The sequence below is a fragment of the Anthonomus grandis genome, chromosome 8, assembly GCF_022605725.1.
Source record: "Anthonomus grandis grandis chromosome 8, icAntGran1.3, whole genome shotgun sequence".
NCBI classification, from domain to species: Eukaryota; Metazoa; Arthropoda; class Insecta; order Coleoptera; family Curculionidae; genus Anthonomus; species Anthonomus grandis.
The window spans coordinates 9,404,639-9,423,967 of record NC_065553.1 but is presented as its reverse complement, the minus strand read 5'-3'; the positions used below and the strand labels follow the sequence as shown (position 1 = coordinate 9,423,967).

The window sequence follows — 19,329 nt, the reverse complement described above, 5'->3', positions numbered from 1 at the left end:
AACAATATTAATCAAATAAATCAAATACTAATCTTAGTGATAATTACTTACATTATATATTTAAAAACCATGATACTTAAATTACTTGTTGATTATGTTGATAAATATGTTGATACATGTAGTCAAGTGTAAGATGACATAACGTACGTACCTGGAAAAAATAAATGTGTTGAGCAACCAATTTCCTAATTAGGTTATTTTATTTAGTATTTAGATATTTTGATTATTAAAAGATTTAAACATTTGTAACTAGTTAAATTATTATTTAACGGCTATTTATTATATTTGGAATATTATTACGCATTGTGTCTGTCACCCACTAGCGCAATATAAATGTGCTATTAACTGCTTAAACAGATAGTAAAATAGGATATTTGGAAAGGTATAGTTTCATACTATAAATAGTACAGGAAAACGTAGTTTGCAACATACAAATCTGTAAGTGGCTCAAGCACTCCACAATACAGAAAGATTGCTCTGTGGCTCAATCACTTCACAATAAGCAACTTGTTAGTAAATAAATCTACGTTATATGGCCATTTTACGTAAAAGGAAAAAGATGATATGCTCTAGCTCTAGCACTCTGCTTTTATTAAATGAATTATCTGTAAATATTTTATGTAGATTAAACAGGTATTAAATGTTTTATGTCAAATATTATTATTATCTTGTTAAACATATATATTTAAAATAAAATGTTGAAATGTAAATAGCAACAACAATAAAAATAGGAAATAAAAAATAATGAAAATTGGATATGCTCCGTGAGAAAACTCACCAGTATAAAAATAATCCAAAATAAGGCACAAGCACTTAAAACAAATAATATTCACGCACGCTACTTTCACTTCAAAAGTCGAGTACGTTTTAAAAAGATCTTTTAAGCAAAGTTTGGATCTCAGGGCTCTTAGACTGGATGTTTATAAGATCGAACCTCAAGTATCGAATTACTCTTGTATGGCTTGTCCATAAATTCTTTCTTAATCTTAATAGTTATTGCGGCGTTAAAAGAAATGGGACGAAGTGTTTAGTCTAGTTGAATATTTTTTTCAAAGGAAAAAAAAACTTACATCTTACAATAGATGTAAACGAATTTTTATTTAACGTAATACAGCTACGACACTATTTGCTGATTCTTCTATGAATTCCGGAGGAATGCTAAAAATATTTTTTTTTACTCTATAAATCCTTATTTCCATTTAAATGTATATAATAGTCCAACTAAAATGAAGCAAGCACATTCTGTTAAATGTCTAGATGTTTATATTAAGACGAATAAAAAGAGCGAGGCTTCTCCTATTTATTTTCTGTCAAGAGAGGCATGTTATGGCATCTTATTTTCTCCTATCATGGATTAACACCTTATTCGATGAAAACTTTCATTGACCTTCGAGTCTAAAAACATCCCATTTCTCGTCAATAGAGATTTTACTTGGAAATTATACCTTCTACTACGAAAAACTTATTTAATATTATACGTTGTAGGAAACTTTATAAGCTAAATTTACTTTTATGTGTAACCAATACTTTAAGCGACATTCGCTAAAATTACTTGTTATCAATGCTTCCCCTTAAAACTACATTAAACGAAAAAATACTTAACTAGTGCTAGCTGTTTTTTGGGATGTAACTACCGTATTGGCTAATAAATTATTGGTATTTTGATGTTTGATAAAAATACGACCTCTAAAGTCAGAAAATATAGCAAGATTAGTTCAGTTAACTGTCATACCGCGTAGAAGACCGACAAGGTACCAATTACGACCGAGAAAAGATCATTTTGAAAGTGAAGTATATATAAAAGTGTGAAAAACTTTTTTTAATAAAGTGGAACCATTCTTTTTAGTTTTTTAAACCAATACTGGTCCTTGGTTTCTAAAATTAAATTTTCATTCAGTAAAAGACCAGAAGGAAGTGATCTTAAATGAGAGTTAGATGGTATGCCAGCAGCGAGAATCTACATCTATTCCCGACTCGACATCAACGTTCTCTCTAGCTGAGACGAATCTTCTGAGTGATAAAAAGAGTTTTTTTTCTATAAAACCACCAAGTAATTAATAGAGTTCTGGGTCTACTCGCAAACCCCAAACATTTGGGAGATTTGATTCGTAGGCGTTGAAGACAGTTTCGCGGAATATAATATTGATCCGCCTATAAATTTGTTGCATAGAATTTAATTTGCCCCAACTTTGATACTATTAGTCATTTTTCCATAAGATTATTATAAAATAGCTTAATGGTATAAATCTTTTCCAAAAAAAAACGAAGATTTTGTTTGAGAATTTGTTTTTCTCATCGATCCGTATAATATTTATAAGATTTGTTATTATTTTTTTTAGAAAAACATACAATATAATAAATAGGTAAAGGCTAAAAAGATTATTGGGATCTCATGAAATACTTATGTGTATAAATAAATAAATAGTCATAAAACAGCTTATACATATATCATCCTATTCTGTCTCTCATACTGTATTTCTTTGAAATAAATTAACTGATATCGATAGATAAAGTTAAAAAAAAACGTATTTTGTTTGTTCAAAAATTCTGTTTAAGTTACCACTCAATTTTAATTTAAAACTAAGTTCTAGTATTTTATTGTTTTCCACGCTTATTTTCACACATTTCTCTCTTTTTCCTAGGATAACTCTCGGCAAAACCGTTTACTATCAGCAGTAAGGGGTCGCTTAAGGCAAGTAGCAGCATCTCTCCAAGCAGCGGTTAGGATTCGTAGGTTTTCCCGTAGAGGGACCACTGCACCTGACTGGTTTGTAGATAAGAGTCATCAAGAAGAAAATGGAGAGACGACCATTAATGTTACCCATGGCTGTTGGGGGTATAGGGTTGTGTTTGACCCTGCCTTGTCTATTTATTATAAGGTAAGTAATATGTTATGATATTTTTTTAAAATAATTGTACTGAAGCTAATATTTAAACCCAATAATTATTAGTTAGAATATTATGAAGCTTTATACAATTTAACAATACTAAAAAGAGATTTTGGCTTAACATATGTTGTCAGCGAGTTATTTTAAAAAGTGAAACAGGGATAAATTATAACCCTGTAAAGTAATAAACTGCTTTGTGTTTATAATAAATATAATTCTAGACATTGGAAGTTTCTCATTTTTATACTGGCTTTACGTAGATCGCTTAGCTATGGTGTTATCTGCAAAAAATTAAAATATTCATTCGAGGTAAAACCGCTGATAAATAAGCGGTTTTGGTTTCTAGTATAAAAAATCACTATGAGGTTTCCACTTTTCATTTTATTCTTTTTTACTCTAATTATATTATAATAAAAGCGATCTAAAAGATTTGTCTAGGTATCACATGATTGGACATATGCAGTTCTTTCTTTTCAAAACGGACCTCCCTTAAAAACTCTTTAACAAAAAATGTGTCACACGATGGGAGTTCCCATTTGACATATAAGTGAGGTTAGTGTTAAATATAAAATTAAACGTCTCTCCTAAACTGAGTTTTTTTTTTAAGAAAGGTATTAAGGTTGATTTGTTTTGAAATGAAAGCACTGAATCATAAAATTATATATTATTCCATTCTGATAAAAGTTACCAAATAAATAGGTGAAATATAGAGATAGATCCCTAAGAATTTTTAGATACTTACATCTACAAAAAAAGAAATTCCATTAGAATCAATGTAGTCAATTTAGGTTTGCACAAAGAGCACCGATTATTCAAGTTCATGGAACTTTCTACTAAAGCTTTATACATGCTTATGTATTGGGAATCTTATTAGAAGCTTTCCAGAATATGTCTTAAAATAAAATAGGTCATATCTGAACTACCCGTCTAGCGGTTTTTGTAAAAAAATTATAGTAGTTATCATTATTTAGTAAATAAATTCTTAAGAAAAAGCTGATACATATCTATTTCCTAACTTGGTAGATTTGTGATTAAATAGTCTCATTTTGTTGATTTATATTGAAGGACTTTAACTAAGTACACAAATAGAAGATTTTAAAGATATCTTATTTTGTCTATATTACGCTTCAAAAATATATACAACAATAAAAACTTATTAGATATGCAAAGACAGTATTTAGGAACAAAATCCTGTTCCTGAATATAATAAAAAACTCACCACGAGTTAAACCGTCATTGTTAAATTGTTCGAAAGTATTAAGACTTAAAATGTAAATCATGTTTGAATCTCATTAAAATGTGGATTGAAAATATTCTAATGGATGGATTTTCTTCTTTTTTTTTAAGGAAAGCTAAGGAACAATCGAGGGAAATCGTTAAAATAAAAATGAAGCAGATCTATGCATAAATAATTTATTTCATAGATTTTTTTTTAATTTTTTTTTATTCGTGGATTTCGTGATTTTTTGCATTGATCACTAGAGCTGATCTGAGCACTACAAATGGAGCTATGATTAGGATATGATTTTCAAAAATCAATTAAGAATTGAATTAAATGGGCTCCTGTCTCGTGGTCAAATGAGTTGTGTATTGTGACGTCATCGGCCCACCGCAGCATCTCAAACTTTAGAAAGTAATCACTTTTTTTAATTTTTAAAGATAATTAAAAAAATCAAAAACTAATTTTTTTATATTTTATAGAACTATACCTAAATTAAGAAAAAATTTAAAAAATGGAAACGTCCTAATTCTTTAGGATTTTTAATAACGATCATAAAGTTTATCTACACTTTTAAATAAAATTGTTAATTTTATTATTTTACACATTTCTGAAAAACACTACTTTAGTATAAACGAACTGTGTTAGTCCAAACAAATTAAACGCCCGTAAAAACCTTAGGCTCCATCGTACATATGTACCATACAAAACTTCAATAAAATACAGCCAACCCTAATACTCTATTATAAATCTGATGTACTCATATGTCCTCAAATTAATTTGGAACCAAGATTATAAACGTGATGGGATGTTACGTGACACTTTGAGTAATGCGCCCTATATAACCTATCGCTCACAAACTGATAAATGGGGTTATCCCGGACGCCCAGTCTCTATGTTTTATAAGGTCAAACAAACTCTTTTGGCTACTGCTGAAAGCAGGTCTAATTTATGCGGACTGTTGTTTATGATCTGCTTGTCTAAGATAGTTTAGTTCTATAACAAAATTACTTATTCTGTTAATTTATTTTTATAATATTTAAATTTTCTTGACTAGAACACAAGTAAAATTCTTTTAATTTTTTTAATGAGAAGACATCGAGTATAACTGCAAACGATAGACTTGATAGCTTTGCTCATTACTTAAAAAGGTCCGTAGCCCAATTAATGTCCGGATTAATTAATTTTGGAGCCTTTTAAGATCTTAAATGGTTTTTTTATGCTTTAGTTTTATGAATGAAGGCCCTCTAAGACCCTGAAAAATAAATGGAAAAAAATAAAAAACTCTTTGTATTTTTGTCACGTATATTATGCCAAGAGACTTAATAAAACATTTAAAAATTATTACAAATTAACAATATTGCTTAAAGTTTATTAGTACCCCCGATCTTACTTTTATTCGATTTTTTTAAAAGGTCACTTTTATTTTATATAAGTAGTTTATTGCATTATTTATTTTTTAATATTTTTTATTTGCATAATTCACTCTACCCAATTAATTTTTAATCGTTTCTTACTAGCCGATGAAAAATACAAATTACTACCAAGACAAATATTTCATGTTTTTTAAGATCATTGAACAATTTTTAAGATCAAAAAAATATATTTATTAGTTAAAACGTAAAAAATTGAAATGTTTACCGTATAAAAACTATCTATCTATGAAATCTTTCTTTTCAGAAGAAAGAAACATAAAAACACAAGACAGAAACATTTTTGTGGTTTATAGTTGTTAGACAACTAAAATTACAATTTAAATTATAAATTATATAAACAAAAAACAATGTCACGGTTTGTTTGTTTGTTTACATTTTGTGTGGTCTGTTGAAGAAAAAATGGATGAGGATTTTATATTATCAATTTTACCCTTTTAGAAAGAAAATATTGCATACAGGTTTAAGTTTTAAAACCCTTTAAAACCAATGGCGAGGTAAGTTATTAATTTCGTTCCAAGCCAATAAGAAAGAAAATAAAGGCCTTGCTTTAGTACCGATAAATCTTCTCGTTATTGAAAATCACTGCTTAAATTAATTTTGTTTTATTTGTCTTTAGAATATTTTAAATACAGTAGAGGTCTATATAGAATTTTCTGAAAGATAAGGTTTAACCATTAAATACAGATATTTTTTAGGTTTGGTATTTAAGCACTAAAATGTAATTTCAAAAAAGCGTTTTTTTTACTCGTAGCAAATTAGTATTGCTGTCGCCTATTTTAATAAAGGCTTTATTTCCTTTGCGGTTACTTTGTTTTTGCTTGTATAAAAAAATCCCTTATTGTAAGTATATATCAAGTTTTTGTACTATTTTAAAATTAGGTAATAGAAAACCTTAAAAAAAACTATTTCATTAACAAAGTAGGAATTTATGTTTTATTAAATTAGTGTAATGAATTTGATCACGGACATGGTACGCGCCTGGCGGCGGCAAAATTCTTTGTTATTTTTTACAACTATATGCTTTACGAATTATTCAATGCAGAATAGATAGATCACATTTTCAAACAAATAATGGGTAATAACTGAACAGAACATCATTTTACTGGTCAATAAGCTCAAGATTCTCAAATTAAACCTAACCTACATACATCATATGTTAAGCTAAACCGAAGATTCTCAAAAAAATTGGAACCGGTTTAGCTATAGCCTGTCCCAAATAAACTCGATCCATATCATCAATCCTAGCATATACAGCTTCGCCGAAAAAACATTAACGTATGTCAATAGTAACTCTACTTAAATACATACTTATTTACGTTTTTTTTTTACGATTGGCAACTAAATTACACCATACATGACGTGCATCGAATTCGTTTATTGGGTACGGGCTATACTACAGTAACAAAGTTTGTAATGGATTGTTACATTTCCAATATAGGAAAATGAAATGTATTTAACAGAAGCTGACGCGCAAACTGCTGCAACTAAATTATAAACAGTGGCATTAAGCAAAGTTCTCGATCTAGTTTCCATTACTGATTGTAGAGCAAGATATTTGATAATTTCTCTTTAAATATTCCGTCTAGTTTGGCTAACTTTTACTTACCTAGATACTAATACACCTAGACCCATATTATAGATATTTCTTAATGGAGTTTCAATCATGTTAGTATTTTCTATGATATTTGCTTCATTTCTGGTGGAAGAGTGAAGGATATTCATGCATTAGGAAGACATTCCTAATCAAATTTTTGAAAATTTGATTAAAGATGAAAAGAGGAAAGATTACAACTTTTACTTTGTTTCTTGGATAGTTAGTTTTTTTAACATAACCTTTTCTACCCGTCATAATTACTCTGTCAACTTCAATTTTCACTTGTTGTTATATATGCTTAGCTACTGTCAAACGCACCTCATATTATTTATTAAGCTTCGTTAACACTAATGTCTCTTAGACTTATTTTCCATGCACTATCTTAACCTAAAAAAACAACTAACTATATAAGATTTTAGTGATATTCAACAACTTCAAGTAATATACTTTTAAACAAACAATTTTCTTTTACAGTGAAGATGTTTTTTTAATAATTTTCAAATTGTGGTTTCCGGTCCATTCTGTCGCATATTTCATAAATGTAGAACATCAAAAGATAGCATATAGAAGCACTTAGAATTTATAGTTTATAGTTTAATTAAAATATTATAAGAAACCTCACTTATAAAATTGTAATACTAAGCCCTATTCCTTTATACAAGAAACTTTTTAACAAGAAGTGAAAATTACATTCCAAGAACCTTTAAGAATTTGCATAAAAAACACAAGGGAAGACAACTCAGACAAATCAATCACACGATTGTTTGAGTCGATAGGAGCGGAAATGCTTAAACTTCTTTGTAAGATTTCGTAATTTAATTCGCAAAAAAAAAATGTCAGTCTAATACTAACACAGGCTATCTGAAAAATCCTTTACGTGTACGTACGTTTCTGTTCCACATATTTTTAATTTACCATGTTTTAGAAACTAATTATCCTAGTGTTTTCCCTTTTGGTCCAGTTTCAAATACTTTTACAAAAACAAAACGATAAAAACTAAAGTCACAACGTTTAACGAGTAAAATCTCTCTGAAATTAATTGGTCCTCGGAATAACTGGGTTACAGTCCTTTTAAGTAAGGGCTATCCAGTTCATGTTCTGCGCCCGTCCCTTTCCGTTTATAACATCATTAAAATATTAACGAGAAGCCCTAAATGTGTTAGGAGAAACAATTATAATTTTAAGGAAAAATAACAAACAGTCCAAAATGCCTATACCCGATATCCTGACTACCGATATGTCCTGAGTGTCCTGTGAGTTTTAAGTTAAAAATTATCGCAGAAGCCATATACCTTTAAAGTTAACACAGTCAAAGGTTCAAAAAGTTCTCAAAAGGGTTTTGAAATGTTACCCTTTTTATGCAGATGAATTATTAAACCATTTACTGGAACATCGAGAAATTTACTTTCTCTCAAAAGTCTATAGGTGTCTCGCCAAGCATGGAATTATACAGGATGTGCCGATAAAGATGCAAAACTACGACGAACTTACAAATTATTTTCGCTAAAGAAAGAATTCATATAATATACATACTTAAAATTGTAAATTATAATCAAAAGTTTAAATTCAATGGGGTTTTCATTTTTGAAATATAACATTTTGAATTTGAATTTATTTCTATTATTTATATATCGACAATAGGATTTTATTTCTATCTAATCATTGCTTAAATATGTCCTTTATTTGAATATTTGTCATGATAAAATATTAATAAATTTTATCCCTCTCGTCGGCAATGAAGAGTTTATCTACTATATTTGCTTTTAATAAAATACGTATTATTTAATGTCTCTTTTATATTAGGCAATGATGTGATGTATTTAAGCTGAAACAATTTGGGAAGTAACTTCCTCTAACGTATCTAAAAATGGAAAATTGTTTAAAAATTTATTTTTGTGGAATCTATTATGATGTGTTATTCCCGGGGTTAATTAAATCCGAGTCAATGTTAGTGAATGTGGCAAACAAGAACATTAATGAGGTAAATAACGTACATACAATTTGAGAATGCCTACGTGAATGCACCAGAGTTAAAGTTCAAGTATGGTTTTTCAATAATTAATTTTAAAATCGACTGTTATGATCTGGAATATCGTAAATATGTTTACGGTTTATGGCACGTCTTACCCCCGTAAATGTAAAAGACACGGCAAAATTAAAGGTTTTCTCAAGAGAGTTGTTTTATAGGTTTAAGGTTGATGTATTTGATAGATTTTCTATTATTACTAGTATCTTTTGCTTAAAAAATGGTAATTTTTATTAATAATAGCACAAATGCTCTCTCCCATATTCAAGAAAAGTTTTAGATAGGTATACAATATTTTTCGCCTTATAATAATAGAGGAGGAAACGAGGACCTAATGTGCATCACTAAATATTTAGAGATTGATTATTACTTAAACTTCTTTCTAGATTATTTAAAGATTCTTTGTATTTTATTTGAGTTTCACCTAAATTAAATTATAATACGCTTTTATTTTTAAATATACATTTAACAGTGCATTCAGGATAAAAGAAACAAATTCTTTTAAAATTCCGGTGTTTTTTTTGTATTTTATTTTTCAGATACGTCGATTAGCAGTGTCACTTGTGCGTTTTTTGCAATAAAAATTTTCTATACAGGAAACCTCAAGTAAAAACTACGGCGTCAACATTAATTTTTTTAAACGGAACACCCTGTATATTAGGACATTTTACAATTCTACTATATATTCTGAATACTTTTTGTATAGCGAACCATATGCCTAAAGTCATTTTATTAAATTTGACTTAGTAGACTAATGAAACATACGGCATTAAAATTAAAATTTGTACAACATAATTGATGTTTAATTTGTTGTCCATTTACTTTAATGCATTTTTGAAGTCTGTAAATAACTTCTAATTACACATTTTCAATCACTTGCAGATTGGTTTGTATAATTTCTTGTCGAATTTTTTGCTTTGAATGTTGATTATTTGGTCTATTCGCTTAAACTTTGGGCTTAAACTAGCCCCATAAAAATCTAATGGGGTTATATCGGGTGACCTTGGTGGCCCCTTAATTGGTCCTCTTCGTCCAATACATCTGAAAATGATTTTATTAGGAAAAAATTGCATCAAGAAATTATCAAACGGCGATGACAAAGTAAGGAGATCTTGTTGAAACTATATCTTTATGAGTATTTCAATTCGTTCTTTCCCAAATAAATGTATTTTATTAAAAAATGACGGGTGAAATGACAACTTATATGACAATTATACTCACAAATGCGTGACAAACCGTTATAAAAATGCCAATCTTTTTATCAAGAGTAATGCATTTCGATGAATTTATTGATCATCAATAGACTCTAAAGTTTATTTTTTCTTGATAGAAACACATAACAAGAAACCTTTTAAAGTCAAATAAAAAAAGTTACATATTTAAATGAGTGATATTGACGATTATTGCTTAATACCTGAACGTCGAATCGCCCCAAATTGTCCTAGATATAGCATTTTTTTCATGCAATACAGTCAATAGTTATCATAAACTTTCCAATAATAATAATTAAATTAATGGTTTGCAAGAAAAAAAATCTTAAATAATCAAATTCCATCGACGGTCATATATCTTGTAAATACTTTTTATTGTCTTTTATTGGTTGTTTATCATATTACTGGTTTAAATATTTTTACATTTTCATTATTTTTCATATACACTTTTGGACAACAATTGACACATATTCTTGAAATGGTTAACCTTTCATTTAAATTTAAATGACTTTGAACTGTTTCTGAGATACTCTTTTATTAAAATAGTATCCACCCAGTATGTCGGGAAAGAGTAATAAGTAAAATAGATGTATGATGAAAAGACCTTATAGAGCCAAAGTTAAGCATCTATAGTTTTTTTATTTTTACGATTGACTTAAACGTGAAGCAAAGATCTTGAAACTAATAGTTTTTCCCTTTCAGCACTGTTCTATATTAATATTATTTCTTGTTAAACATTTTATTTTATGGCATTCATTCACGTTTATACGGTTAGACCTTTTGAAAAACCCACGCATTCCATTATGTGGGTTTTAAGACATCATACAAATTAATTTACTCGTTGCTGCCAAGAGGATTTTATCCTTTTCCCATCCGCGTTTATCGCAACAGGAAGTAGTGAGAGAGTTTCCTATTATTTTGAAGCTCATCCCTAAGAACCAGGATATAAACATGATAAAATGTTATAAATAAACTCTAATTTGTCATATCATATGAAGTTGTTCTTAATTTGATTATTATTGCAATGTATACCTCTGAAACTTGCAGCAATTCTAATAATTTACGTGATGGCAAATTCAATGAAAGTTGTGTTTAAGGAAGAGAGAATTTATATTAATTATCATTCGCAGTGGTTAATACATGTTCTTAGTCTTAATAATTATAACAGTATAGGCAGCTCAAGTTTCTTGTTTTTAATAGCATTGATCAGAGTTTAGTTCGAAAATCCAAATACATCGGCATATGGGTTTTACCTATTCCACTATAGTTTAGACTATTCACTACAAATCAGAGCTGTAACCAGGTGAGCATGAGAAATTATGGAATGCTTGTTTCTTAACATTACTGGAGAAACACCGATTTTTTTTCGTATTTTTTAAAGACGCGGATAGTCTTGGAATTGACATTAATGATTGCTCTGTAAACGATTAAACATAATTTAATACAATTTTTCTATCAAACTAAAACTGAATCCTATATCCTAATAAATTTCATAATTATTCTTGTTAATTCTTTAAGTTTTTTGCATAATGGCTTCCGTATCAAATTTGCCTGGCAAGAATTTATATTAAGTGCAAGTATAACTTCCGTTTTTATAATTGGTAGTCTCAGAAAGAATCTCTCCCCTTTTTTTGTACCATTGTGAAAAAAAATCAATTTTTATTTAGAAAAAGTCGGAAAGTCCGAAACCTGAACTATGATATTTGATACGGATAAATTTAAAAAAAAAACAAGATTCCTTAAACAGAATAGTAAAATTTTACTAACTGCTATCGCCTTTATAATTAAGTTAATAAGATATTTATCTTACCTCAACAACACATCAACTTAACCTACAATTACAAGTACAAAAAAATATAGTAAATTATATAGGTAGCAATGATGAAAACAGATAGATAATATGAAAACTGTGAGATCCATAAAATTAGTTCAATTGGAAAATAAGTAATGCCGGCCAAAAAAAAATTGTTTTCTTTAATTTACGAGGAGATTTTCTACCATCTGAGGAAATGCGATTTTGAATTTATCTTAAAGGCAGCAATAAACGAAGTTTATTATACACTGAAACATCAGAGTTTATGTATGTGAGAATTTTCCAAGAAATCAGCTGTTCTAAATATTTCTTATTTTAAAATGGCATTAATTGATTGCATATATATTGTATATCTGCACAATACTCATTGCGTAGTTACGTAGTGAGCACACTGAATACGCTTTGGGGATTCCAAAATTTCGATGAATTCATAGGATGGGACCTTCAGCAATGCGTTCCTACCCCTAAGGTGTCATTAGTCTGACTATTGCACTCGAAGCAATAAAAAGTAAGAAGCTTAAGCCGCATATGCAAGTAAGGAAGAAAAAGAGATTCTTCCTAGTTATCCTTATTATGACTATTTTGTCTGGTTCTCATTGATAGCTTGGTAATACAATAAAATCAGCATATTAATTAAAACATAATTTTCATAATTTAAAGTAAATACATATATGAGTATAAAAACTGATAAGAAAATAGAAACAGAACAAGCACATTTAAAAACAGATAATAATTTGGAAACCCACATCTTTCACCTGCCTATAGTATTTAAATATTAAGTACTTAAACGGGTTAAAAGGAATACAAACAAAATTTGCTATGCCCGTTTCTGACAATGACGTGTTTTATAAACTTTTGTGAATTTGTTACTACTAAATACTTTGTGGCGTATATAAAACATGTAATTCTACCTAATTTAACTCAATAAAACTTATTCTAAATAGTTTTTTTTTATTTTAGTGGTTAATGGTAGTATCATTAGCAGTACTATACAACGTGATCTTTGTCCTAGGACGAGCAGTGTTTTGGGAATTAAACAACAGTGTTCCAGCTCTCTGGTGGACATTGGACTACCTGTGTGATGTGATATATATTTTAGATACTCTTGTACATGCGCATGAAGGTAAATTAAACCTAATATATTATTTAACAATTTTGTACGTTTTATAAATTAAGCGTTTTTATAAATAAACTAATTATTTGCGAAAAATATTTGCTTGGTTAATTTTATATAAATTTATAATGAAAAATGAAACAGGGTCAAATGATTTCAGCATGATCTTAAAGGATGTCGAAAAAATAATTAAAATTATTTTTTTTTAAATTTTACTTTGATATTCTGGAAAAAAAAGCATCAAAATGAAAAATTACACGAAGAAAGATGTTATATTTTAATACGGAAAAAAGGCTGTTAATGGATTGTCCCAGTGATTTCTAACAGTTCTTAGTCTTGCTGCAGTGCATCAAATATTAGTAATGAGCTACTTTAAGTCATTCAGTCATGCCATACTCAACTAGATAGCCTTTTAATATAATCATAATCTTGACCTACTGGACAATGTAGAAATAATTTTCTAAGATAATGATTCACAAGGTACGGACAAGGGTGATAACGAAGAAGAATTTAATGATTTTTGTAAAATGTATTCTTTAAATTTATTAACTTCTAAAAAGTAGTAGTCGTAACTTCTTCTAGTAAATTTTTCACTCCACATAAAAAATTTGTTTTGTCTTATGTAAAACATTTTCATTATTGGATTCAAGTATTAGTTTAAAAACATGCATACTTCAATAAGTTGGAACATATTCAGAAAATCAAGGATTTTTTACAACAAAAAAATACGCTTTTACTTTATTTATAGAACTTGAACGAGGTGTTATGAAGCATTTTTTTTTATTAAATAAAATGTAATTTAGATTTCAGATTTTAATTAAAAAATAAAAATCACAGAATTTCTTTTGTGAATTTTCTTGTATGCGACACATTTTATTAAATGAAAGTAGAAATACATTTTTAATATAAAAATTACCTTATTGAGTTATCTACCGTATTTTTTAAAAGAATTCTAGGCTAAAATTGCGCGTCATTTTCAAATAACTCCAGAAAAAAAATTATATTAGAAAAATTCGGCTCTGTGGACTCTTTTTATGATGACCTTTTGCGAGAATTTCATTTTAAATTTCAAAACAACATTTTCTTGAATTAGATTATGTAAATCGAAAAATATCACTTCACTTAAACCAACAAAACCTAAGTTGTTTTAAGTCGCTTCTTAATCAGAAGTATTTAATTTTTTGTTCCATTATACGCCCTTTGCCTTCAATTTTTAATATATCTGAAATGACTGACATAATTAAATTGAAAGAGGGAAAAGGTTTATATTTGCTGCAGGATGGTTTACACTGAAGCCGATGCAATTATGCCAAGTATATTACATTAATTTGATCTCTTCGATCGATTCTTTTTAATCAAATTTAATTAATTACAAAACTCGTCGGTGTTATATTACTTTCCGGATATAACTTATTAGACTCAAGTTGTAATTTTTTATTTTTACTACTAGCGAACAAAGATTCTGAGGAATATTTAGCGGTAACCAAGTACCTATAATTTTAAGGGTAATTGATTTTAGTGATACCCAATACTGCATTGAAAAGTTCAATTTTTTTAAAAAATATATCTTTAATTTAAATTTAAATCAAAGAAAGTATTTAAAATTTGATAAATTATCCAATTTGTTGCATATCAAGTACCATTCATAGAGAACGATGTTATTGATTCTTTTATTAGTCACAAGATTTGGGTTATATAGATACGAGACGTATTTAAAAAGTTAGTAAGTCTTTATGCTTAAAAAAAATTTTTAGAGTTCAAAGTTTTTGATCCTCTGTTAGACCGCTACTTATATGTGATTACAGATGCTGGCGTTTAGCCAATCCTCCTGCCGTCTTATCAAAAACTTCACTTGAATTTAATTAATTGCAAAGTAAGACTTTTGATAGAATATTTATTTTGATAATTTTCCAGGAGGTTTTAGAATTTATTTTGCACTTCATAGTATTGATCCGCATTATCCTAGCTACTAATATACTATAATGTATATATGACTGATGTATATATGATGATAATAGCTAATATGCTAACTAATATTGTATTTAGAAATCAACGGTAAAAGTGAAAAATTAAAATAATTCCTCATTTGACGTTTGTCTTTTAGTGATTTTAATCACATTTTTTATTAATCTTCTAATCTTACTTTAATTTTGAAGAGGTAAAGAAATCATACATCATCTTAATTGCATGTAACAATCACAAACATAATTATATAGGAGAATTGTTCAATATAAAAAGCCCAAAAAGTGTTTATTTGCACTCAGAACTCTTTTTTTAAGGAAAGCATAACATAAATGGATATGGTATATTGTATTTTACATTCAGATTATAAGTATACTACTTAATACTATTTTATTAAAAATAGATTTAAATACATAATAATAATTCTTGGCTAATTTTTTACCAAAAACCACTATGTTTTTATAATTTTTAACTAATTACGCTTGAATTGGTAATTGAATTTTATATTAGGTTTTATCTTTTTAAAAAGTCTTAGTTTTAATTTTTCCAAGAATAATTTTTTTCGATATCTAACGTTTTGAATTTTATAATATCAAAGAAAAATTTAAATAGTACTAACATTAATAGTCGAATTTGTGTTTATCAAGAAAAGAAATAGGAAAAAAAAAACATAATTTAAAAAATAATCGGATACTATAAAAACAAATTATCCCTTGAGTCCTGACGTACAACAAACGTTTCCAAACAGCAAGCAAACATGGCAAATGACAAATTCGTGTACAAAGATTATCGATTAAAACTCGGAAAACTATTAACGGTGGGGCCAGGGAGGTCTATAAGTGTCAAACCTACTAAGAATTACGGCTCTCCGTCTGGGAAAAAGCAAATGGGTCTTAATTACTGCCTATTTACCGTAGTTAAACGATATTTGCGGACAAACAACCAGTGGAGTCTGACCTGCACGCTATACGACTGTTCAAATGACTTAATTGAACGGGGGTTGATTAATTCGTGCTAATTTCCTTAATGTACCTTTTTTCATGATTATTTTCCTTTTTTTCGTTTTTTTCTGTTCTAACCGTTATTATTGAAATTAAAGGTGGAAAGGTTTAATTCTTTTATGGTCTGATGATAATGGTAATTTGCTTATATATTAGCGCCTATCTTATCAATAAACACATTAGTTTAGTTTTTTTAATGAATAAAGACTTGAGGCTTAAGTGGATCATGAGTGTGTTCCATAAGTAAATAAATGTCAATGTTATTCTGAGGTTATTTATTAACTACACTCTTGGTAAAAACCGATAAATATGTAGAAAATATACGCTAAATAAAGCTTTTTAATTATTAATTATTTGCACGTACAACGTTAATTACTAGCTTATTTTTTTATATTTCTGATTTTTTGTCTCTCCATTTTCGACTAGTAAAATCAAATCTTTTAAAATTTTTTTATCATTACATATATATGTATGTTTTCATATTTTCTACTTTTTTTTTCACAGATTTGGTCATCTTTTAGACTTCAGTAATGAGAAATGAAAAAGTAATTTAAGTTATTATCGATTTTGCCTTTTCACATTCATTTCATTAGAATGAAGCAGAATAAATATTATACAAGGTATTCAAAAGACAGATTTAAAAGTTAAATAATTTTGCAAAAAATATATTTAAGTTTCATTTCATTTCATTACAGAGAGAAACTAAACACCCCTGAATAAAAATTGTGATTAAACAGATAATATTCTATGATTGTTTCAAAATATGTTTTTAATTTCATCTTGGATATATATATAATTATTAACCTTTAAAATCCCTACTGATAAATATTTTTTAATTTTTAAGCTGTGGGAAAAAATAGACTAATTATTTTATATTGATTTAAAAAAAAACTTTTTTTTCTGAGAATGAGAAAATATTATGTTTATCTCAGCAATCATTTCAAAGGTTTCTCTTTTAGCGTTTTTCTTTTGATAAATTTTAATCACATTTTTTAAATTAATTTAAGTTAAAAATTATTATATATATAATTATTATAGTCTTCTAGCCTTACTTTATTTTCGGAGTGGTGAAAAAATCATACATCACCGTGAATGTTAAAACAGTTACAAAGATTATTATGTAAGAATATTTAAGAGTATATTTTTTGTAAGGAAAGCATAACATAAATGGATATGGCATATTTTATTTATCGTTTAAATTATAAATATACTACTGAATCCTATTTTATCAAAAAATCAACTAAAATACATAAAAATAATTTTTGTGTAATTTTCATTGAATAGGTAGAATCACATAATTACTAAATCTTTTATTAGGTTTTCTATTTTTGAAAAGTCTTAGTTTTAAAAAGCTAATTATATTTTATATATCTACTATTTTTACTGTAATATTTTTATTACATAGAGAAAACTCCGGAATAGACACACCTTTGCCCCATAATATGCAAAATAAATCGCAAAACTGACGCCAAACAAAAACAAATATTTGCGGCCGGGATAAGAGCGTAAACTAATTTTCCCTGGGAAAAGTTATGAATGATAATTTTTCTTTAGCGATGTTGGAAAAAAATGTCGTTTCCAATTTCCATGACGTGTTATTCGCAAACACGTTGAAATTGTAGTTAGCGGAAGGTTTAGAAAGGCCAAACCTTTGTTGGAATAACGTAGTATGTTATTTTCCTTGCTAATTTATATCACGAGAACATTTAATATGGTTTCCTTCGTTCTACACTTTTTCTAATTTTATATTTTTCACTGTTCTAAGTAAAATTAAGTATAAGCACAAAAAAGAAACCCATTTCTAATACCAGGATTTATTATACCTTATGTTAACTATATCTTTTTTTCAGGCTACTTGGAACAAGGTCTCCTAGTAACCGATCCAGAAAAACTGCGAGCCCATTACCTCCAGTCAAAATCATGGAAAACTGACTTGCTCGCGGTACTCCCCACAGACATAACTTATATTTGGTGGGCTCCGTTTGACTGTTTAGCAAAAGTGCCATGTAGTGTAATAGTGCGAATAAACAGATTATTTAAATTGCCGAGATTGTGGGAGTGGTTCGAACGGACAGAGACTGATACGAACTATCCTAACGTCTTTAGAATTTGTAAAGTGGTCTTAGCAATTTTGGTGCTGATACATTGGAACGCTTGCCTTTATTTTGCTATTAGTTATGCAATAGGTTTGTATATTTTTTGATAAACCTTTAAAATATAGGATAAATGATTTAGCATTGATTAAAAAAACAGATTTGGAGAAAAAAGTAATCAGCTCTGATTTTAAAAATAATTTTATTGCATATTACATTATGTTATCAATTTTTATTTGAAAGTGCAAACAAGCTTTAGTTTACTTTAGCATTTGAGTAATAGTATAGGGTATTTCCTGACTATGTCTGACAACGAAGAAATTGCACAATTAATAACCCTGGGTAGTTATTGCATAGTAATTGCAGAAAGTTTACTAAAAAAAAACGAATTTCTCGTCGATGCCGATGGTGGTGTATTGAGTAATATAAAAAAAGTTTTGAACTGTTTTGAACTTCGCTTTAACTATGCAAGATGTAAAGTTTCTCAGATCAGTGGACAGTATAAAATTTTACCTGAATGTCACTCACAGACTTTGAATCTTTGCTGCAAAAAATAGGACTACAAATCGCCAAAAAAGAATTTTGGGCTTAAAAACGAGGTCAAAAAATTAATTTTTCCGAATTTTTAAAGGCCTCTCATTCCTTTAGTTTTGCTCAAATCCCATTATAATTCGGTGTTTTCATAATGTAAGTGATGGAAGCGAGTCGCTGGTATAGATAGTTCGATTTCGAAAGAAAACAATTTTAGTGAAAAAACTCGATACGTGGGGGTATACCCAAAAAATTAAAAATCCCATATTAGCCAAGATATCGCATTTTTAGAGCCCATTTTTGGTTGATTTTCTACACCACTCTGTAATTTAAAAAAAAAAGAACTCAAAGCCCTGAATTTTACGACTATAAACGACGTGATAAAAGCCATGTTTGTCATATAGTATTAAACGTCGAGTATATTGAAGTTGATTATATATA

General features: G+C 28.3%; 1 protein-coding gene across 2 annotated transcripts in view; it reads left to right on the top strand.

The window, feature by feature from the left end:
- LOC126739719 (cyclic nucleotide-gated cation channel subunit A) overlaps nt 1-19,329 on the top strand; it is an 84,054-nt gene that overhangs the window by 42,656 nt on the left and 22,069 nt on the right. For both annotated transcript variants that reach the window (XM_050445513.1, XM_050445514.1), the window contains 3 exons: nt 2,643-2,879; nt 13,148-13,310; nt 18,115-18,450. In XM_050445513.1, coding sequence (XP_050301470.1) covers nt 2,643-2,879; nt 13,148-13,310; nt 18,115-18,450 — 736 coding nt within the window. The remainder of the gene's footprint in view (nt 1-2,642; nt 2,880-13,147; nt 13,311-18,114; nt 18,451-19,329) is intronic.